Source organism: Vidua chalybeata, chromosome Z, assembly GCF_026979565.1.
Source record: "Vidua chalybeata isolate OUT-0048 chromosome Z, bVidCha1 merged haplotype, whole genome shotgun sequence".
Taxonomy (NCBI): domain Eukaryota; kingdom Metazoa; phylum Chordata; class Aves; order Passeriformes; family Viduidae; genus Vidua; species Vidua chalybeata.
In genome coordinates, this window is record NC_071570.1 from 33,324,419 (window position 1) to 33,347,439 (window position 23,021).

At 39.1% G+C, this 23,021-nt stretch overlaps 1 protein-coding gene across 6 annotated transcripts in view; it reads left to right on the forward strand.

The window, feature by feature from the left end:
- Positions 1-4,724: 4,724 nt before the first annotated feature.
- Positions 4,725-23,021, forward strand: part of SLC38A9 (solute carrier family 38 member 9) — a 45,532-nt gene continuing 27,235 nt past the window's right edge. For 3 of the 6 annotated variants that reach the window (XM_053932227.1, XM_053932231.1, XM_053932232.1), the window contains exons 1-8: positions 4,914-5,075; positions 9,747-9,895; positions 17,897-18,029; positions 18,623-18,744; positions 18,890-18,953; positions 19,066-19,159; positions 20,134-20,304; positions 22,815-22,874. In XM_053932227.1, coding sequence (XP_053788202.1) covers positions 9,792-9,895; positions 17,897-18,029; positions 18,623-18,744; positions 18,890-18,953; positions 19,066-19,159; positions 20,134-20,304; positions 22,815-22,874 — 748 coding nt within the window. In that variant the 5' untranslated portion in view covers positions 4,914-5,075; positions 9,747-9,791. Of the gene's footprint in view, positions 4,794-4,913; positions 5,107-9,746; positions 9,896-17,896; positions 18,030-18,622; positions 18,745-18,889; positions 18,954-19,065; positions 19,160-20,133; positions 20,305-22,814; positions 22,875-23,021 lie in introns of those variants that run through there. The other 3 variants (XM_053932230.1, XM_053932228.1, XM_053932233.1) reach the window with 3 other exon arrangements.

Consider the following 23,021-nt stretch of genomic DNA (forward strand, 5'->3'; position numbering starts at 1 on the left):
GCCACGTCACGTGTCGCGCCCGACGGCCAATGGGCGCGCGGCGCGGGCGGGCTCCGCGGGCGCGCCCCCGCCTTTCACGTGCGGCCACTGAGGGGGGAATGGCGCTGCGAAGGCCAGCCGGGCCTGGAGCCGCCGAGCCGCACGCCGTGCAGAGACTATTTCACTGCGCACAGCTTTTCCAAGCATTAGCGTAATACCCAAGGAGACATGTGCTTCTACTGGAATATTAAAAAAAAAAAAAGGGAAAAAGTGTGTAAAATAAGAAAAACAAAACAAAATTAACTCCCTCGGAACACCACTTCTCTTTCCCACTGTTTTTTTGTTATACCAGACTTGTCAGAGATAAGGAAGGTACCTGAATTTCTGGCTCAGGATGTGATGCTGGAGTGGAGGAGAACATGGATTGCACTTCTGTTAGTTCATCTACTAAAATCAGTAGCAAGTAGTCTGACACTGCAGCTTGGGTTTCCAAGCTACCAATGCAGTATCTGTCTTCTCTGTACCTCTTTTCATGCTGTGAGGTAACATAGCAATGCTTATTCATAAAAACATTTGGGAATGTCCTATGTAATTTCATAAACACAGTAAAACACGTTAAAACCTGCTCCACCATGTTCAACAGATTTTCCTTGTCAGAAAAACAATTTGAAAAATGGTGTGTCTGTTCAAGAACTTTAATGCCTTCTGTTGCAGAGAGAGGTGACACCAGATCTGTGTTTCCACAGTAAATATCTGAATGTTTAGCAGGTGCTTTGAGCATCAAGGCAAATTCCTGCAGCAGTTGGGAAATTTCGGAAAATGGTCTTTGAACTAATGCTTTTGTTATTTTCTCATTAGCCATCATCTGTTAACCCCTACCCTTTGTAGTTGTTCATTTTTCAGAAGCATTAAGACGGGACTCAGGTTAGACTGAAAAGTGGGTAAGAGACATAACCAGCTTCTCTGTCTCACAGTGAGGTTAAATCTGCACCTCTAGATTTTATGTATGTGTGTGTACAATGTGTATAGTGCTGGGAATTACTAGCTTTTAGTAAGTGTTCAGTCAGACACATAATGTCCAAGGGTGAAGAATCTGCAGTGGGAGCATCTGTGTGTGAAGTGTGTTAAGCTGTTCACAAGTTCCCAAAGCAGCATCTGAAACCAGCAGTGAGGCTCATGAGTAAAATTTCACCCACTGTGGTAACCTTTTTACTTTTTGCCTAAACAAGGAAGCAGAGTAAGTTGCTTCATGAGACAAAATGGCTTCTGTTTGCATCACACTGGAGCTATGTTTTCTATGGTCAGAAAGAAAAAGAGCAGTACATCTGTTCTCCTGATAAATTTATGGTTAGTGGCAGATGTGCTACTCTGACACATCTAAGCCAAAGTGTAAGCTTTGAAATTGTTCCTCCTACTTTCCAGGAGCAGGTTACTATTCCCTCAGCTTTGCTAGTGTAACTTCATGTTCAGCTCTCCATACAGTTTAAGTTAATACTTTTAATAGTAGACATGGGGAGCTACTATGAATGCAGTCATAGCAGCAGATCTATAATCCCTGGTGGGTGATCTCAGTTAATTTTAATTACAATCAAATGTCACAGCCTCTAACTAGTAGATAGACTTGGATAGTTATTTTCTTTCCTTATTCCTTTCATTCATTTGACTCTTTGTAGAACACTCTCTACTACCTCCAGATTACTTTCCACTACACTAGGAGAAGCCAAACTATGACATTTTGTGAATGGCAAGAAATTCTATGGTAATGGTAACTAATTTCTTCAACTCAGAGGATTATTTGGAGAGCAAAATATTTTTCCCCCCTACAGCTGCTAACAATTCAATCTAAACTATGGTGGCAGCGTATAAGTTGCACAAGATGTTTACAGACTATCCTCAAGGTAATTTTATCCAACCAGCCCTACTCAAGCAGAGTAATTTGCTTGAGAAAAACCAGAACCAAGTATTATCCAACATATGTAAACAGCATCTTATGTATTACATTCAAACACAATATAGACTTGCAGCTAACCAGAAAAAGATATAGAAGTATTTTACAAAAACTTGTAAGAATTTGTCCCAAGTGTGAGTGCAACCCCTTAAAGTAAGGAAGAAGAAATCAGCAATGTAAACATCATATTCCTCTCAGAGATGGGCTCCAGATGCCGATAACCTGCTGTAATGTCCTTTCCTCTCACCACTGCCCAAGAATGAAACCAGCAACCTCACAGTCCACAGCAGCTGCAGAAGGGTGACCACAGCACCAAGAACAGGGGAAGGAAGCAAATATGTGCATAAACCTCATTATTCTTTCTTTTTGTGTAACAGTGCTGAATTAATAATGATCTGACATATAGAATTTTGGTTATACTTCCAACAAATTATTGCCATACTTAAATAGGAGGTATACTTTCTCTTTGCCAACAAACAAGATTTTGAGCATAGCATACTTTCTATATCTTAAATGCTATCCTGATGTATTGTCAGTACCTTTCAGAAAGAAACCTGAAGTTTTCTCTAACAAAATGCAACACCCCTCCAAGTTTGTTAGCTATGTGACCATGCTCTGTTTCATCAACGGGGAAGGCTATTAATTTATCTACTATAATGTTCCATAATGCCTCAATTTTATTATTTTGTGCATATTATAATTATAACTGCAAGTGCAGAGTAAAGTATGCCTTGAGGCAGTAAAAAAAAGATTCAACATAGCATGAGATGGAAATTTCTTAGAGCTGGATTTAATACTCCCTTTATCTTACAGATTTGCCAAGAGCTTCAAAATTAGTTTAGGCTCCCATTTTTCTAGGTCTTGTCCAAGCATGTAGGAAGAGACACTCTTTGCCCAGGAGGGTGATCAGAAGAGAAAGCCAGAACACAAACACTGCAGGACAGAGACTGAACAGCCTTTTGTGAAGTCAGCTCTGGCAGTAGATTTCATGATGGGGCAGGAGGAATCTACTTCCGCCAGGCTTACAGTTCTTACAATAAAATACTTTCCCTAAGCATAACTCAAGAACTGTAGTGGGTGACCAAGAATGCAATGAAATACAGATCATCTACCTGCTATAGTATTAATGTAGACAAATCTTTCACTGCGTAGGACATAGAAGACAGGCCTGCAAGAGCGAGACTAGAAGTTTGCAAGGTGAAATAAACAGTTCTTCACACACATCTACTTTTGTGGGCTTAATTTACTTTCATTGCACCAGCACATGGTGTTAGTATTGCAGTTCAAGTTCCTGTTATAGCAGCTGGGCAGACTTCTTGACTCATCGACCAAAATCTTCTAATGGCCAAAGCCCACAATGTACATTTAGATTCTAAGAGTGCCTCAGAGGCTAAAGATGATGATGAAATTCCTGGGTACAGAAGTAAGAGTTTTGGTCCCAATGAGCTTGTGTGCAGCACGATTTCAGGATGATTAGTAGTGTTAAGTCTCTGCTGCCTCATTTCCGTCAGCAGTCTGAAATTCAATTACACAGCAATTTTCTTGCAGAACAGTCCTGCAGTCCTGCTGCTAGCTGTAGATTATGTTTTAGACTTTACTTGAACAGGAAGTACAGGGGGTGATTTGTATGTAGCCTGTTTTGTAATATTGACACATGGGGAAGCTCTCTATCTTCCTTGCAATTCAGCAGTTTTCCCAAGCATGAATTATAAATACCCCTAGATTCTTATATTAACCATGGTTTCAGCTATGACAAGGATTATCTCAACTTAAGGAGGAGAGGAAGGAAGGAAGGAAGGAAGGAAGGAAGGAAGGAAGGAAGGAAGGAAGGAAGGAAGGAAGGAAGGAAGGAAGGAAGGAAGGAAGGAAGGAAGGAAGGAAGGAAGGAAGGAAGGAAGGAAGGAAGGAAGGAAGGAAGGAAGGAAGGAAGGAAGGAAGGAAGGAAGGAAGGAAGGAAGGAAGGAAGGAAGGAAGGAAGGAAGGAAGGAAGGAAGGAAGGAAGGAAGGAAGGAAGGAAGGAAGGAAGGAAGGAAGGAAGGAAGGAAGGAAGGAAGGAAGGAAGGAAGGAAGGAAGGAAGGAAGGAAGGAAGGAAGGAAGGAAGGAAGGAAGGAAGGAAGGAAGGAAGGAAGGAAGGAAGGAAGGAAGGAAGGAAGGAAGGAAGGAAGGAAGGAAGGAAGGAAGGAAGGAAGGAAGGAAGGAAACCTCCAAAAAGCAAAAACAGGATTAAAAATAGTGAATTTCTAAAACGTTTTGCCAGGCATACTGTCCCTATTGTTTAGTCTGCTTAGTGTGCTCTGCTCAGTATGAAACACCTCGCTGAGCAGGTCGGGAGGCCCTGAACACATCACTCCTTAGCCAGTCATGTGAAGACCAGCGCGGTTTGTTTCGGCAACGGTCATGTATGGATTTTGTCACTATACTGACCATAAAAGCATGCAAGCAAATGTGTGTGGGGTGTTTTGTTGTTGTTGTTGTTTTGTTGTTGTTGTTTTGTTTTTGTTTTGTAGGCTTTTGTTTGGTATTATTATTATGATTATGATTATGATTATGATTATGATTATGATTATTATTATTAATTAGCGGCATCTCATCAGCCAACACCAGCAAGTGCAAATCTTTTCTTCCCGGCACTTGGCTCACGCTTGTCCGCACGGTAAGGCCCTCGCCTGGCAGCCCGGGTACATCGCCCCGCCGCTTCCTGGGAATCGTAGTCCTGCGCTCCGCAGCGCCTGGACGGCTTCCTCGGCGCAGCCGCTCCAGGAACTACGCGGCCCGACACGCCCGGAGCTCCTGGCACGCCCGGAGCCGCCGCCGCGCTTCCTGTGGCCGCGGCGGGAGCGCCGCTCCGCTGGGGCCGAGCCGCAGGTACAGGAGCCGCGTCAGGCGGGGCGGCGGCGGCGCCCGGGCGGGGCAGCTCGACGGGAGCGGCCGCTGGGGGTCTCGGGGCGCGGGGCGGCTCCGGAGCGCGGGAAGGCGGCGCCGCCGTGTCCTCCTCCGCGTCCCGCTTCGCGCCCTCCTCAGCCCGCCTGGCTCGGGGGCGCGACCTGCGAGGTGGAGGGGCCGGGCAGGAGCCGCTCCGGCCGCAGGCACTGACTGGCCACGCCGTGTGCGTGGGAAGACGGGCAGATCGTCAGAGCGGGGGCGGAGGTACAGGAACAGCATGGAAGCTTTTCGGCCGGTCCGTGAGGCAGGGAAATGTTTACGTCGGTTTTCACGGGCCTGAGGGAGAACCCGTTAAGTTAAAAACAAAAATCATGCTTAAAATGTAACTTAGCCTAAGTGATAGTGTTCGTTTCTGTAAGTATTTATCTGCAGTGCCCACAAATATATAAATTATACAAGCTTTATCCGTCCAAGACAAACCTAGTTGAACATGCTATTTCTTTTTAATTTTACTTAGATTTATCATTTGGCATTGACCATGTACCTGTTCGTTCAGTCAGAGCTACACGAAAGTTCAGCAGAAGTTCAGCTTGTATATTCAAAAGGGTTTTTTTCTTCAAAAAGTTGCTAACTTACTTTGCTTATGCAGTTTTAATCACCTTTAACCAATGCAGTTGTGGAAGAGTATGGACAAGCTGAGGTGTCTAAGGTGCCACAAGGGGAGACATGCTGTCCCTGTTTTAAGGAGCTCTTAATGTATGCTGCTACTTTCATGACCAGTATAGCATCCTTCAGTCCCTTCTGACTGAGGATTCACTCTAGGAACTGAGGAACTCTGCTGTCCTGTGTTGAAGTTCTCATCTTTCAGTGTAGACTGTGCTTATTTCTCATATGTGCGCAGCCTGCAGCTTACTTGAGTATTATGCCTTGAACTGTATTCATCCTGCTCAGAATTTAAGAGAAGACCAGATTACTCGAAGTGGCACTTTTAAAAAATAATTTTGTTGTTTGAACTAAATACTTTGATTAGCAGATTCTGGTATTAAAACCATGAGTGTGAGGTGCTTTTTAGAAAGAGTGACTTTTAATAAGAAATGAAGTATAAAGAGCTCTCAGTGCTCCAGCTGCTCTTTGTACAGCACCGTGATGGCATGGTGGAGGCTGTGGGAGTAGTGATCCTTTCAGCCTTTCTCCTCCTGCCCACTGTGGGAAGTTCTCTGATAAGTATCAGCTAAGCACAGTCCATGCTTCTGGGATGGTTGGAATGATTGACTAACTGAACACAGTTTTGTTCCTGCCGGTGTAAACCTGTGTGCTAGCTCTCTTGCATGGCCTGGGCTGTAACTCTGAATGATCTGTCTCGTCTTAGAGCTTCATCACACATGTATAACTGAGCCATAAACTGCTGTTGTTAAATTCACAGTGGAAGCCAACTAATATGGTTTTGCTATCCAGTGCTGACATTATTAGATCACAGTGAGGTTTGTAAATTTACCATATCCTTGTCTTCTTCGTGCTTTCTAGACTTTGAAACCATGTTGAGAGAATCTGAAGACAGTGAAAGCAGAAGCTCGTAGGGCTGAGCCAGTGAGGATTAATGAAGGTCCAGTCGTTTTAAGATTACCATCTAAAAGTCAAGTGGAGTGTACCCTAGAATGAAACTGGGGAAAAATAACTTGCATAGACTTAGGTGTTGCTTGACAGTTCATGACCAGCAACAGGAAACCTGTATTATTAAATTCTGACCCATTTCTTTCCTTTTGCTGCCCTTCTGATGTAGTGCTTCAGCTTTCAGAACAATAGAATGTTTTATAGGCATAGATAAAAGAGAGATTAACCTGGTTATTTCTTCTTCATTTTGCTTTTGTGCTTACAGTTGTCCTTTAAACTGTACTGGCTCCAGCTCCAGCCTTTACATGTGTCATAGCTGCATCTATTTGTAGAGTAGCCACTTTGCTGTTCATAAGCTTGCTGGTCATGAACTCAATTGTTATCAACAATAGGTACTTTAAAAATGCTGTCTTTGCAGACCCGGCTTCTAATTGACCCTAATGAGTCAAGTGAGCGCCAGCTCCACAAGCCTCAAATAATGCTGTCAAGACAAACTTAATGTGTGATATATTTTGGAATGATTATTTTTCTTCATGGAATACTATAAAATCTGGGTTCTTTCTTTACAGCAGTAGTGCAGAAAAAATCAAACTGGTGATCCCTGTTGTCAGCACTTATCATGCTGACTTGTAAAGCACAAGTTTTAAAGCACAGGTTTTAAAGAAGGGATCTACATTTGATGTCTGCTTAATCTGTCTCACAAACCATGGCCCGTGGAAGGAAGGGATGTCTATATTGTGTTCTTATGGAAGATTCTGGCTAAAATAACTGACTATTTGGGATTTGAATTTATTTCAATTTTCAATTCAGGCATTAGGAATTAAAATTTTTATCTGCATTTTTATGGCTAGATCTGAAGTCTGATTTAAATTCTTAAGGGAGATGCAAAATGCAGAACAAGTGAGGGGGATCATGTTTGAGACCTAGGTTTGTCTGTTCATAAAATGAACACAGGATGTTCAGTTGAGAAAGACTAGAACAGACTAAAATAAGGTAATAGCATATTCTAATTGGAGTGGCAGAGGACTGGGTGGATGTCTCTAGCAGTTTGTGAAATCTCCAGGGCCTGTGTTTTTGTTGTAGGAAGCTGATGCGCACCAGGATAAATTTTAACTGGAAGGGCGTCAGTAGGGAGAAAGCAGAAAGCCTAGAGCTGTAGAAAAATAAGAGGAGGCAGTAGAAAAGAAGTGTGTAAAAGGGTGTCTGTAAGCAGAGTATGGAGAGGAACAGTGTGTCATGTGAAAAGAAGTAAAAATATTGGTGTGAACTCTTTGTAAGTAGTGCTTAGTAAAGGTGGGTTGGGAAAACAATTTTGACAGTGTATAGGAGAATATAGAAAGAACATGAGGAACAGAAGTCCATTCACTAAGCATCACCAGAGGAGCTGAGAAGGATGAGAGCATGTTTAGCTGGGGCCAAAGAACCAACCAGAAGGGGTATTGTGGATAAGAAGGACTTCAGGGTAAAGAATCAAAACTGATGTTTTTTAGAAGGCTGGAGTGGCAAGAGAGAAAGCAGTAAGTTAAGGGTGGTAAGAGGGGCCCTTGGAAAGGATCTGAAAAAGGTGGAGGAATACGCCCTTTTAGGGAGTGTAACAGCAAACATTAAGTGTAGGAGTAAGTATGCTGTCAGCGAGTGCAAATAAGTCTCTTAAATTGCCTTGATTATTACCACTTGTATATTGTATCCTCTCAAAGAGCTAAAGTGACCAAGATACAATCATTCCTTTAAACTCAAAATTGTGCCTTTAAACTTAGTAACTGTTCAAATCTCTTGTCATGGATGTTGAAACTAGAAGGAATCTGTCAGCACTGCAACATGAAATAGCTTCTATGGTACTATCCCCTCCCCTGCGCAGGCATGCAAGCATATGGATAACAAGCCCCAGTTTCAATGCTGATCTGGGTTTAAAGCAAAATAAAGAATGGCTAATTTTCATCTGTGTCAGTCCTCCTTGTCCAGTTCAGTATGGGATCACATAAATACCACTGAGCTGTCAAAGCAGGACTTGAACTTTGAGTACAATTTTCATAAACTGGGTCGTTTACTGATCCCCTCCCCTTGAGAGCAGAGAGCTATTACCTGTGTCTGTCTCGTAAAAAGCACTTCCTTGACAGGTAGAGCCAGTCTTAATGCTTCTGCAGTTCCTGCCACATTGTCCATCAGTGTCAGCAGTTTTTTCTACCCAGGAGAGTAGATGTGGTTGAAAACCAGTAACTTTCATTTTTCATCCTCTCCTTCAAATTCTTTGTCTTGTTTTGATTTGATTTGATATTATTTTTTTTGCCAGAGGTATTAGCAGGATAAGCTAATGGAAGAGGATTGACAATATGAGTCTAGGAAGGGATAGAACTGTGTCTGCTTAACTTGGGTTGGTGTGATTTCTGAGATTGGGCCTTTATGGTGTATATACGTGAGTGTGCAGAAGGATGATGCACACCTTATTCTTTCTGTCTTCTTCCGTTGCCATTCCAGGTTTCAAACAGCCAGCACTACCCTTCCTTGTCTTGTGGCAGCTCTGGATGTCATCTGTCTTTCCATCAGCCTAACATTTTACAGCATTCTGAAATGATGGAAGAGCTGATACTTCTACCTTTGTTGTTTGAAAGTGTCCTGGCTCTGACATTTTTGTTTGAAGGAGTCCTGCCTGAGAAATTCTTCATGAGATAGCAGAAATGAGTCCTGTTAAGCCATTATGTTTGTTCAGCTGCACACAAGACCACAGGAAGTTCCATGTGAGGCTTGTAATTTAATCTGAGTAGAAATCCATTCGTTTAAAAGTGATCTTCTCCCTACTCTTTGGCCAGGAGTGGTCTAAATGCATATAATAGTTATTAATGAATTACTAAACCATTTATTACCTTTTATTCAAAAGACCTGGACACAGTAGGCTGCAATAATCTGATCCTTATTATGGGAAATATACTGGAACTGGAATAAACTGCATATGTGTTTGCTGCAAAGTTTGAAGTAATTTCGTGAAACAGTAGGCTCTTATAACTGATAGCAGTACCATTACACATTAAAAATACAGCTCCTTTAGAAATTTCTACTGCCTTTAGAAATTTAATTTGTACTGCCTTCTTGTGGTGCTAAAAGAAATTAAGGGCTGGATAGAGTGTTTTAAAAAACTACTGTCCCCACCGTACATGCCTCATGTTGTTTGCATTATGGAATGAGAATTCTCAAGTGGCATATTGAAGTTTTTTGCTAGTGCTTTTCAGCCCAGGAACTTGTAAAACTGCAGGACTAAAGTTAAATTCATTGCAGGGACATAGTTTTGCTTAACTCAGTGAACTCATTTCTTTTTTTCCTTTTTTTCAGGCTAGAGTAACTGACAGAAACTAAAAGGAGACATATTTACCAAATATGGAAGAGGATACCAAACCTGTCTTGGTTCCTGTGGGAGGTGATGAAAGCAATTATGGAATCATGAATATACAGTTTAATCCAGAAGACTATAAGTGCAAAAGGTATGAGGAAAGATGAATTACAGAATTACTGTAAGGGAAAGAGCTATTTAATCTTTGCTTTTGACAGCAGAATCCTACAAGGACAAAAGACTAAAATTTGGAAGCCAGGATCTCTGTACAAACAGTTGTCACTATATGATAGTATTTTATTTCCAAGCACCGGGTGAGCAGATGTTCTTATTATGTTTTGTTTATAAGGATAAGGTTTTTCTATTGCCATCATTTCAGAGAGAGTCCTCCATTAAGAACTCATCATGAGGCTTTTAAAGTGCTCTTCAAACATGGAACAGCACATGTGTAGAATGGAGCATGATTTTTTTTTTATTTAGAACAACTAACTGGAATGTTGAAACTATGCAAGCAAGTTTGCCCAATGTTGCTAGCAGTATGTGTAGACGGTGCTGTAGTGCTGTATGTATTCTGCAGGTGATGCTGGAAAAATACATTATTTGCTAGTACTAAGTGAGCTGAGTGGCGTTTACTGCCATTTAAGAAAAACAGTGTAGTGCTTTCTAAGAGTAAGCAAATGTGAAAAATTCGTCAGTCCAGCCTTATTACTGTGCATTCAAAAATAATACCTCTAGCTAAGTAGTTATTTTACAAGTTAGAGTTTAACGTCTCCAAAAAGGGGTTTGGAATGAGAGACTTCCTCTGCTGCAGTTGAGATTTTTGTGGGCTGGTTGCGGAGCCAAAACTGAGATCAGAGTGGGGCCTGCCCTCCTCATACTAGCTGAAGGCATCAGCTTTCCCTTTCTAGATGAAGGAATAGCACCGTAGCACTTCTTGGACCAATTTATGGTTCATTTTTTTCCATTTTTCATATTTGCATCCATCATATTTCAGTAAAGCAGTTTTCCTGAAGGAACTGAAGATGGCACTGTTGCATACAAAATCCTGTTGTCAGAGGCCGCTTCACCAAAAAAAAAAAAGAGTTCTTGAGGATAGTGTTTTGATGGTGTCAGCCTTCAGCTTTGGAAAGCTGAGAGCCTGTGTACATCCTCTTCTCTGCAAGTAAAGGAAGGAGGATAAGGGTCTGAGTGAATCCAGGGGAACAAAGGGAGTACAGGTCTAGAAACATACAGAATTGTGTTTATAAAGGCTAGGAAGTGGTAGAGTACTTGCAGGTGGCAAAGGCAACTGTGAGTGAATGTAAATGAAATCTTTCTCTTTTTGTGGCGTATCTGACCCCTTCCTGTCATAAGAAGACTGCTAATTTGTATGTATGATTTTCGGGAGCAACTTGTTTTGGAGGAAGTATGTGTTCTGTTTGAGGAGCAGTGGGTTTCAGGTGTTCTGGTGATGCAGTAGCAATAAGAGAGGTTTTTTGAAACACCTAAATGCTAAGACCTACTTTTCTAAGTGAGGTTAGGTATTGTTTCCATACTGTGTGATTGGGTTTTTTCCCTGTGATTTCTGGAGACTCAACTTCATAAAAGGTCATAGCCTGTGGCATTTGGTTCCCTTCCTAAAAGCAGAAGCGTGTACTTGGCTTGTGTGCCCACATTCACTGCCTCCAGTTCTGCAGATCTGCCTGAATGTCCTTATTGCTCCTCTCTTGAATTCTTTCTCCCATTTTCCACCACCTAGCCTTTTTGCCTTCCAGGTATGCAGAGGCACAAGGATGAAGGGCATGAGGCCTGGGATATCAGAAAGGCCTGGAAATAACAGAGAGGTCAAACAAATTTGAACTCCACTTCTGTATTAGAACAGGCAGCCCCCACACTTTTAAAAGAAGAAATAAGGAAGAAGAAGCCGTTGGAGTCTTGTGTCAGTCGTGGTCAGAGCAAGTGGACAGTTTGAAGGGCTTCTTCATTAAACCTTCAGGGAATAGTGGCTCCTGGGAAGGAGAACTGTTAGGCATTAAAGTGTCCAACAGTGAAAATGCCGTAGTACAAAGCAGTGTGTTTTTGCTCTTACTTTGTTCCTGTTTTTTAACTTGGTATTCAGAAACTGGATCCCGAGTGCTTGGTAACTTTGCTTTGATTGAGATGGCTCTTCAAGTGTTATGTATGATTTGTAGTAATTACTGTTTGTCTGTCTTAATGCTGTTCTATACTTTTGTTTGGGTTGTTTGAGATTTGAGCAATTTGCATAGTTATTTGGTTTTCTTAACAGCTTGGAGGATTTGGGATTTTTGAAAGGAATGCTTTTCAGTGTTTACATAAGAACAATAAGCAATTTGTTTTTTAGAGTTATAAATTACTTTGTGTAGTGTTGTTTTGCTAATTTGAGGGAAATATAAAGCCACTTTTAATCCTTTTAAAGAGAATGTTATTGCTCCTCTCTCTTCACCGTATTCAAGGTGTTTTTCCCATTTTGTATCTCCTTTTAAAAACTATAATATCATTGCTGCAGTGGCTTATTGGTGATTATTGTATGGAAAAGAGGGTGTTCCTTGTTTTCTTCAAACTGCTTTTTAAATCTGTACCTTGTCAACAGATAATTAGTTGTCAGCCAAGATGAACCTTCAAAGAAGCAATTGATGTTTTGTGCTGGTTCTTTTGCAAATGAAAAAACTTGACAATGCCTCCTGCTAAAGAGGAATCAAGTCTTCTGCCTTTTTTTCCTATTCTTTTTGAAGTCACACAGGTTCCCAGAATGTAGGAGGCATCAGTAAGTGAAATGAAACAGCTGTAAATTAAACAGTGTCTGTAGGTGGCAGTCAGAGAAGCTTTTTTAGTGCAAAAGTGGTTGATTCCTTTTATTTTCAGAGTTCTTTTAACTTAGGAGAAGGTCGGCAACCTGTGCAAATCTATCCTTTCTGCATTCATTATGCCTTCACCACACCACACCAACATGATCATTTGACACCACTGTTTGCTTTCCCTATTTTTCTGTTTTATTATTTTGCCAACATTTTTGTGAATTCCTAGTATTGCTACTTACTAATTGGAAAGAATTGTGACCTTAATTAAGAACCTTCATATTTCTTGGTAAGTGAGAAGTAAAATAGCTTTTGTCTTTGAAAGGAAGAGGAATAGTGATTGAAGTGTGGTGTGGTAAAGCTTATAATTCCTCATTTGTTAAAATGTGCAAGCAATGTCATTATACTTCAAAAGGTTCTGCATCCAACATTTTAAGAAACTTGTGTGATCATGCTGTAATTACTATAATGGTGATATAAATGCAGAAAAATTTAGGTAAAGTGTATTGTGAAGATAATGAAGATCTTACAAAATATCTGTAAGCACACTGTTTAATACTTCAGTAAATTCAGACAACTTAGGAAGTAAAAACCAAGTCCTTTGTGGAATTCTTTTATATAGTTTTCCTTAAGAGAAAGCTGATATCTGTAATCATAGATGATCCTGAGTTGTAACAGGCCCATGGGGATACTCATATTCAACTCCAGGCCTTCCACAAGACAACCCCAAGAACCAGATCATCTACCTGATGCTGTTGTCTGAATGCTTCTTGAACTCTGACAGGCTTGGTACCATGGCCAGTTCCCTGGAGAGCCTGTTCCAGTGCCTGGTGTTCCTATCCAGATAGGTAGTTGCCAATTATGAAATAGCTACCTATTCTTATTACTTCTTCTCCTTTCCTTAATTTCCAATACAGTGAATCAGTTTTACTCCTTAGTTTGTCTTGTGCCATTTGCAGCATTCCTATAATAATTTGGTAACTCAGTAAGACAATAAAGCAGTATGAATTTTTTAGCTTTATTTCTCTGTAATTATCCGATTGCATCCCTGAAAAGTAAATGATTGATATGGGGTATCAAGGAAATATCTGCATTAAGCTAAAGTGGCTTCTTGTGGTCTGTTTGGAGGAAAGAAATTGTAAAGCACCCTGTAAAGAAGGTTTTTTCATATTTGTTTAAAAATAAAAACTTGTCTAAAGTCATTAATATTGCCATATAGAGCTAAAAGACATAATAGTACAAAAAACTCTTATTATACTGTAATAGCTCAATACTTAGCATGTTTTTGATCAGATCTCTAGAACCAGTTGTTTGATGTTTAAAAATACTTCAGCAAAGGTGCTTGAAAAGCAGTATTATTTAGTCTGAAAGTTCTTGAGGTATGTATTAGTCTTAGTCCTTCATTGCCCTACAAGTTGTAGTACATTGCTGATAATTACATAAGATGAATGTAGCACCCTTATGCAAAATTTTACATAGTTGACTAGTGTTCTTGTTATGCTGTTCCCTCTAGCTCTCCAAATCCAACATTTGAACTTTGCTTATCACAAGGGGACAATGTTAATGATGAGCATCTCTTTTCATTTTTTTTTTGCTTGCAAAATTGCTAGTGTAGTTAAAAATGTGAGGAAGTTTTGACAGAAACGCTCTTCTTCCTTTTCCTGGACCAGTTCTAGAGAATTATTATTAACTCTCCCTTTGTGGGAGCAAGAAAAGATGAGTGTAGCCACAGGTTTTCTGGGAAGGGTTTCTGAAATACACCTGCTGGGTATAATGTATGGAAGTCCTCCTGCATGATGTCCTGCAAGTTGTCCATTTTCATGGTCCTGTGGAAAACAGCTCTGTTTTGCTGTTGTGTTTGCCCTGGTAAAAGAGCACTGTTTTTCAAGCTAGCTGCTGAAGCTGCTGAAACAGTAATTGTAATTGTGTCTTTCAGTATGTATGAAATTCAAGGGCTGTTATAGTTTATCTCAGCGCATGGGAATTGTCTGCATTGTTTCATGTCATAATCACAGTCATATAATCTCTCCCCTTCCCCCAGACCACACTGTCCAACGTTCTTTTCATAAGTATTTTGCCATGTGAGAGATAAGATATAATTGCCTGTATAAATCAGATTTTTTTATGAGAATGTAGCTGTAGTTGTAGCTGCTAATACTTGCATATGCTTGCTGATACTTGCTAGTGCTTGCCTGCTAGATATAAAGTCCCTAAATAGAGTTTTTCAAAATATATCCCAAATTATATCCTACCTGCTTTGGGCTTTGAAAATCTCAGTCTTTTAGAACTTCTTTGAGTCCCTGAGAGAGCTTCTCAGACTCCTGTTTGAGTATGGCATACAACCACTCTTTGATATGGGTATTGCTGGGAGCAATACCTTAACCTTGATCCTGAACGGGATGCCACCTTCTCCTAGTGGAGATCAGGGTAGGTAAGTAGCAGGCCTCCCAGCCTGCTCACACAGCTTCTAAGTCAGATTGATGTTTCCAAAGAGATCTACAAATAACATAAAATTGATTGGTGGCCAGTATGTTTCAGGAGTCACTTGCTCAGCAGGGCTAGTGGTGCAGTGGTACCCTGGAAGAAATCAAATTAACTGCTGCTTTACATAATTTTCATTCTCAACATATGTACAGTAGCAGGGATCAAGAGGGGAAGTAGCCCAAGTACTGGCAACAATAAACATATGAACTCCTCTAGTCAGAAAGCAGAAGCAATAGGTATATACAGTTTCTTAGGGATTGCTTAATTTTATTTTCTTTTCCTCAGCCATAGATTAGATTCTGGATCATGCCCTTTTGTTTTGTGCTAGACCATAAGTTGCTTGTTTAATCCAGATTCTGTTCATAATACTGAAGAAGATGAAATGTCTTTCTTTAAACAATTTCTCACCTACAGATAGGTTTTTACTACACATAATTTATTTTCTTTATATCTATTTGGTCATTGACAACACTGCTTTCCCCACAAAATAGGATGTTGTATGCATGTTTTCTGTTAATTTAATTTTAAAATCATCCCTGGCTTTCACCTGCATTGCTTTAAAAAATAATCTCTGACTGTCTTACACTCTGGAAGAATTTTCTTTGACATACACACTAGCAATTGTTGGACACCATTTTGAAAGAAATCTTTGTCACAGATCTACTCACTTTGAATCCAAATGTGGACTTTGTCTCACTGTAACCTTTCCACAGTTGCAGTGGAAGTTTATGGGGATGTACTAATAATATTAAAAGGAGATGAGGAAAGAGAGGAAGGTCTTCATACTATGCAGCTGCTGTATAATTAGCAAAACACATACTTATAAGTGTTCTAAATATAGTGCATGTCAGCAATCCAAAAAGAAAATAGCAGAGAGTTGACTGGAGGTGAGGCAGCATTTAAACAAGTTTAAACAAGTTACTTTTCCTGTTTTCATGAATACAGTCTTTATTTTACATGTCTTCTAATGAAATTTTTTAGCTGTGTCCAATGATCTGCTCAACCTAATCAATTTTAAGCTGAAACAAGTAAAGTCCTTTGGAACTGACTCAGTCCATGAGTATTTTTGTATATTACCTACATGTGGAGTTAGTTAGCCCCATGTTCCTGTGTTTTGAGTAATAAAGCTATTGCTTAAAATTTATTTCTGTTAAATTGAGATATATTTCTAAATTTCTCATAAGAACACCACAAAAGTGCACTCATAAAACACATATTTCCCCCATTATGTCATAATCATAGAAAGAAGAGTCAATTGAGAATGTTTTAAAATTTAGAAGTATTCATTTTCATTTCAGTAAGTAGGAAACAACTTAGCAAATCTAGGCTATTTTTTTCACATAATGAAGGAATATGTAAGAATTAATTAAGTTTAAGATAAAACAAAGAATGAATTTGTGGAGATGGAACTTTCTGTTCTCTATTTTCCCTTTTTGTGAGTCAGGTTTTCTTACTTTCATAGATACTCCCACCTACTGTCTGCCCTTAAGCACACAGGAATAGGAACCTATCTTCCTCTCTTAAAAGATAGAGCAAAGAACTTCAGAACGGTATTTCTTATCTTCCTTACACATAACATGTACTGTCATAGTACAAATGTGTACATGATTCATTGGGGAAAAAATGGGAACTGTTTTATGGATGTTATTGACTGCTGGGGTTGGAGCGGTTATGGAGAGGAGGGGTTGCCCAGATTCTTTGTAGTCTGAAACATAAATGGGTATTGAAAAACAGTAAATTCAAATAGATTTTGCTCATATTACAGAATAAATGGCATGACTTTATTGCTGACCTAGTTTCTGTTGTTAGTCGTTGGAAGCTAATTGTGATCTCTGCTTCTATGGGTTTGAGTGATTTAAACATCAGCCAGGAAGAGGAAGATCAGAAAGCTGTTGTGGTAGTTTTAGAAATTAAAAGCACTGCTGAAAGGAAAAAAAATGCTGATGTATTAAGGCTTAGAAGACACCAGTGTCCTCTGTCTTGTTTGAGCAATTAGCCTCTCAGTGCTAGGAGTCAATGTTGTTTTTAAGCAAGAGCATAATATGCCTATATGGAAGTAAATTAGACTTGAGTTAGAAAAAAAATCTCAGCAATATCTTGATTCACACACATACACTACCAGATGGTAGTGCTCCTTGCAGGAAGCTGCATTTGTATGGTTATGTGACTTCAGGAGCAGCTTTCACTGTGCTTGCTCTGTACCTCTGTGTGTGCAGAGAAAATGAAGGGCATGTGGTGTTCCTGTTTTCTCCTTCAGCAGCCATGACTATGCCTGCAGTCTAACTCAAGTGAAGTAGAGGAAGGGGAGACAAAGTCCATTCCCCATTGCTTTGACTTAAAGATAGTATGAACACATGGTCTTACTTGGATTTGGTTGCTTCCCCACTAAACACAATTCTATATAGTGTTTTCAGCTAGATTAGTAGTTCCTAATCTTTTCATAGATGGTCCTCACTGCCACTGCTCATTCCTCTTTCTCTGCTTTCTGCTTCTGCATTCTCATGCTTTCTGTTTCTACCTCTGTTCCTCATCACTAGTTCTGGCAACACCAGTTAAAAGCACTAATAAGCTTGCCCAAGCTCATTAGCATGTATTTCTGTGTGTGATTCATTGTTGAAAACTAACAGCTGGATATTAGGTCTGGTGTTAAGTTGCTCCACAGAATCTGGCCTGGAGGCCATTTTAATATGGATATAAACTCACAGTTCTTTCACAGATGGCAGCTTCCCTCAATGGCATTGATGGATATTTTTTCATTTGCCTTGTGTCAATGAATGACAAAACCATCCTGAGTATTTCTGAGTTGTATATTGGATCTTGTGTTCCACGGTTTTAAGGGTTTTCCTTTCTTGCCTTTTTTTCCCCTCCTTTAGACCATTTCACGTGGAGCCCACAAACATAGTTGGTGTGAATGATGACATGCAAAGAGTCACTGATGAAGCTTCAGCAATGAATAAGCGGATTCATTACTATAGCAGGCTCACATCCCCTGCAGACAGGGCATTGGTAAGGCAAAGACAGGGTCTCATTAACTGGTAACCTCTGGCATGTTGGGTCTTAGACAGCCTGGATTTATATAAGCAGAAGAAATAAAGGTTGGGGGAGAATTGTTCTGCAGCTTGCTTTGAATCAAGCATGTAGTAGCTGAGTGCCTTAGAAAGGTTTTTTTTATCACAAGCTGTTATTTACTTCTTGTGCAATGCCTTCACCATTAAAAGAAAATATACAGACTACATTCATTTTATAACAGTGATCCAGGCTGCCCAGATTGCTCCCACCTATGAGATTAAAGCAGTGGTCAGCTGCAGTAATTGAACTGCTGAGCTACCATGATCTCTTCATAGTGTGTTTACACACATTTTGCAGAAGAAAAATGCATTTTACTAGCTATCTAGCTAGAAATTCTATCAACTGTTTGTTGGGCTTTTCCCAACCAGGAAGGGAATTAGCATAGTACAAACTTCTCTTTTTTTTTCTTTTTTTTTTTTTTTTTAATAAATTGTAATTTCCTGTGACTTACAATAGTTGACTTGCTGTGTTTGGGACAATTAGTTTCATTGATGTTACTAATAAGTCTTGGTTTTTTATCCATTTGTTAGATTGCTCCTGATCATGTCCTCCCAGCTCCTGATGAAATCTATGTGTACAGTCCATTAGGAACTGCTTTTAAAGTTGACAGTTGCACAGATGGCTACGGTAAAAACTCCAGTCTGGTGACAATGTATGTTAAACACCTTGCCATATAATAGCCACAAAATGCATGACTATTGAATGTTCTATATTAACAACATAACTGTTGTTAACTAAGACAACAATGTGAAGTAAGAATGGTTTTTAAAATATTCACTGGATTTTTTTCTTCCTAGATTTATGATATGGAATACCATGATGGGTACATCCATATTAAGTATCCCATGGGGAATGAAACAGGTAAACTATGAAAAATGTATGCATATGAAAATGGTTTTGGCAACATGGCCTACTCTTCTTTTTTTGTAGTATATTCATAAATAAAATGAACTGTATTTCTCCCTCTTAACAGGCAGGCTTCACTTCTGGAATTATTCTCATCTTACTGATGGGCATTTTGACTCTTTATTGCTGTTACAGAGTTGTGAAATCACGGCAAATGATATGTAAGAAATCCAAAGCTTCATCATGCAAATACTTTAAGTGTGAAATACCAATATGTATTAGATTCTGTTTGTGTGTGTCTTTACTATATATTAGACCTGACCTGCACATAAAAGCTCTTATTTGAATATATCTATTTTTGTAGTCTGTGCCTAAGCTTTGTGTGCTAAATTACTGTCTTCCCTTATTAGATATTCCTTCAGTTTCTTGGGACCTAAGTATTATAGCCAAACTTAAACTCTTCGCAAGCAAGGTTTCAGATGTTCACTTACTAAGTTTCTGGGGATTTTGGGAGTTAGAGGCATCTTTTTGCCTTAAGCACTGTCCAGTTCTCTACACTTCTGATCAACTTGCACAGTGGAGCAGCATGGGCTGTAGCTGTATCCCTTTGTGTTGTATGCCTGTAATACCCTAATATTTGTGTGTATTCTGTGTTGAAAGCCCTCTAACTATCAGCGGCTGAAGCAGTCATTGACAGCAGCTCTAATTAGAATGTACTTTTATTGTTCAAAACTCACCTTGGGGCTCTTCTTTGGTTGCTGCTTTTGTGCATAAACTAACATCTCACTTGCTCAAATAAAGGCCATTAAGACCTTTGTCAGTTTGTGACTGAATTAATTTCAGGGCATGAGGAATAGTTCATGGTCTGGCCTCCTTTGCCATAACTTTTGCAAAAGGCTTTAGCTGCAAATGCATGGTGGCATTTTTGCCATGTCTTATTTCAGTGCTTCTGAAACTATTCAAAAGTAGTAGTATGGCCGCAATAAAAGTGTCTACTTTAGGCTTCTTCATTCAAACACTTAATGAGTGCCATATTTTAAAGTTACTGGCAATTTTCTTAGTCCTTGAAAGCACTGTGAATATGTGTCAGAGTATTCTTAAAAAAACCCCCACATTTTGTCCTGAATAGTTCTACTGACTCTAATGTATGTAACATTTTGTTTAGATACATTTTTGGATTTTATGTCTTTTTCAGCTTTAACAGATACCTCAAACTGGGAATTCCCAGATGTTTGCAAGTATTACTTTGGATCCTTTGGTCAATGGTCAAGCCTCTTATTTTCTATGGTATCACTTGTTGGAGCCATGATTGTTTATTGGGTACTTATGTCCAACTTTCTGTTCAACACAGGGAAATTTATATACAGTAAGTATACATTTTTGTTTAAGATTTACTGCAATCCTTTTTAAAGATCAACACTGCCTTATACTGAAAAAGGATTGTCCATTTTATGTAATCTTGATTTTCCTGCTACATTGCGTGAAAAAAATCAGTTGAGAAGAAGTAAATATGTGTGGTGTTATGGGCAAAGTTCTGTGTGTTTTCAAAGGCACTTTTTCAATTTCTCTCTCAAAGTGTAGTTTTCTTGGTATAGTTTAAACAACCTAAACCTGGCTACTTGTTTCCACTCTGCTTTCACCCCCCCTTTGTTTGTATGGGTGTATCCATTTGAACATAGTTCCATTATAGATTTCAACAAACACGCTTAAAATATTTCCGTATAGGAAGTTTTTGCAAGCATCCATGAGGAAGCAATGAGCTCTATTGCAGTAAAAATGATTCTTACTGTGCTAAGAATCTTAGTGTTCATTGCTACAAAAGAAAACACATTGAGGTTTTATACCCTGGTACATGCACAGGCACACAAGCATTTGTGTGTGTAATCATTGTAGAGTTGTGGGAATGGGTGACGGAATTGAGAGCTTTGAAAATCTGATTCATAGCATTGAGTAGGTTGACTAAGATTTAAAATACTCTGTTTGGAAGGTCATCTCAGAGGCAAATAACAGCACAGACAGCTAAGCCTGTTAAACAGTGTTTTATTAGAATTCCCATAATTCCTATAGGATATACTTTACTATATCGATTAATGACTAATGAATTTTATAGCTGACCTAATTTATATGCTGTTACAGACATTTCATTTTAGACTTTGGGGTTTCTTAAAATTAACACTTTAATCTTAAATTACTCTAAATTAAATAATGCCAGTTCTAATAAATGGCATTATTATTATAAATGGTGTAAATAAAATTTAAAATGGTGAGAAGATCTTATTTTCTAGGAAAAAGTCCTGCTTTTCCATGGAACTGGCATGTTACTTTATTCCTTACCTATATTTGTTTGGAGTTCTTATTTAAGTTGTTCGTTCTAAGATAACAATCACTGGCTTCTTGTCCTAACTTTCATACTTAATTCCTATGTGATAAAATGCATAATAGGATGTAGGTTTGACACAGTGGCATCTTCCAGCCACGTGTTTCCAAGTATTCTAAGCAGGAATTCAGTAAATGTTCTAAGTATTCAGTAGCAGCTTATACTTCGTTTAATTCTAATAGATTCAGATGACTTCTTAAAACATCTGCACATACAATTTAGGTGGGGAAAAATTGATTTTCTGTGGGAAGGTGGTCTAGAAATCTGTAGTACACAAGGAATGCAAGAATTGTTAGCTGAGTGCAATATCACGTCTTTAACATGGTGTTGCATGGTCTTGTTCAGTTTCTGTTTTATGGGAAAAACAAAATCCACAAATGAAATTGCTACTCCTAAACTGCTTTTTAAATACAGAAGAAACAGAAGTTGACATCTATAACAAATTTGAAAGTGCTTTAGTTCTGTAAGAGCTATTAATTTTAATGGCTCCTCACTAGGTACTTTTTTAAAATTAAGAACATAAAATTGTGATTTTAGTTAAATCTTCTGATTGTTGTATACTCTGAACTAGTAGAAGTAAGTATGAGAAATGTGCTTGTGATTCAGGGTGTCATAAATCAAAATAAAGAAAGAGGAAACAGTCTTCTTCCCACAGGATTTTTTCCTTTCTTTATGAGAAACAAGCTGCTTTTAATTGCATTTTAAAAATCTGAAGCCAACTGCCCCAATTGATTTTCTGTGCATAACATGCCCACATGCAACAGAAGCAAAATTTAAACAGTGATACACTAATTCGGTTTCAACACTGATGAAGCATTTTCTCTGTGTATATATACACATAATATATAAATATAATTAAATTGCTATCCAATATCCTTGTAAAGCTGAGGCTGCAGAAACTTGGAAATAATTGGTGTGGTATACCAGTAAAGTAGCACAGGAGTGTACTGGAAATAAAACACTACTAGAGATGCCTATATGACAGTGAGGCTTTAACCTTTTTCCAGAGTTTCCTATGGAAGCATGGAAAAAGCATTCCACAGAGACTCTTCTGAAAAAGAAAATATTAGAAAATGAGTAAGGGAAGCTTTTTCTGTATAATACTGTCGGGACTTGGGGTATGTTTGCATGCCCTTTTTTCCTGTCCCAAAAGAGGCTGGATTTAATATGCATCTCCTTACTGGCCTACTTTTTAACACTACCGACTAGCTGGGAGAAGTGGAAGTGTGCTTGTGGAATAAGAATCATGGGAGTGGGGAGTCTTCACAAATTTATAAATGGACAGGGCTTCTGAGAAGAAAGTAATACAGTGTAGAGCTACTTTAAAACACTTCTACAGTAGTTAGTAAATTTTCACTTGGGTCTGGGGGTGAGTGAAAGCTGCTGTGTTGTTCCTCTGATATACTTTTCCAAAATATTTTCTTAATTTCTGTCAAGTCAACAGATGAAAGCCTAATAGCAGGTATGGGACACTGATAGTGAGATTTTCTTCTTTGCAGACTTTGTTCATGACATTAATGTAACAGATATTGTTCCTGGCACCAATGGAAGTAACAAAGGTAAGAAGCGCTTATAGTATTGTGTTACCAGTTTTAGGTGGGGGTTTAAAGGCAAATTATCATGTTTCAATGCCCAGCCACATGCCAGTTATAAAGTATATATCATAAGTTGTAACTCTTTGTTTCTTAAAAAACTCATTTTCTATC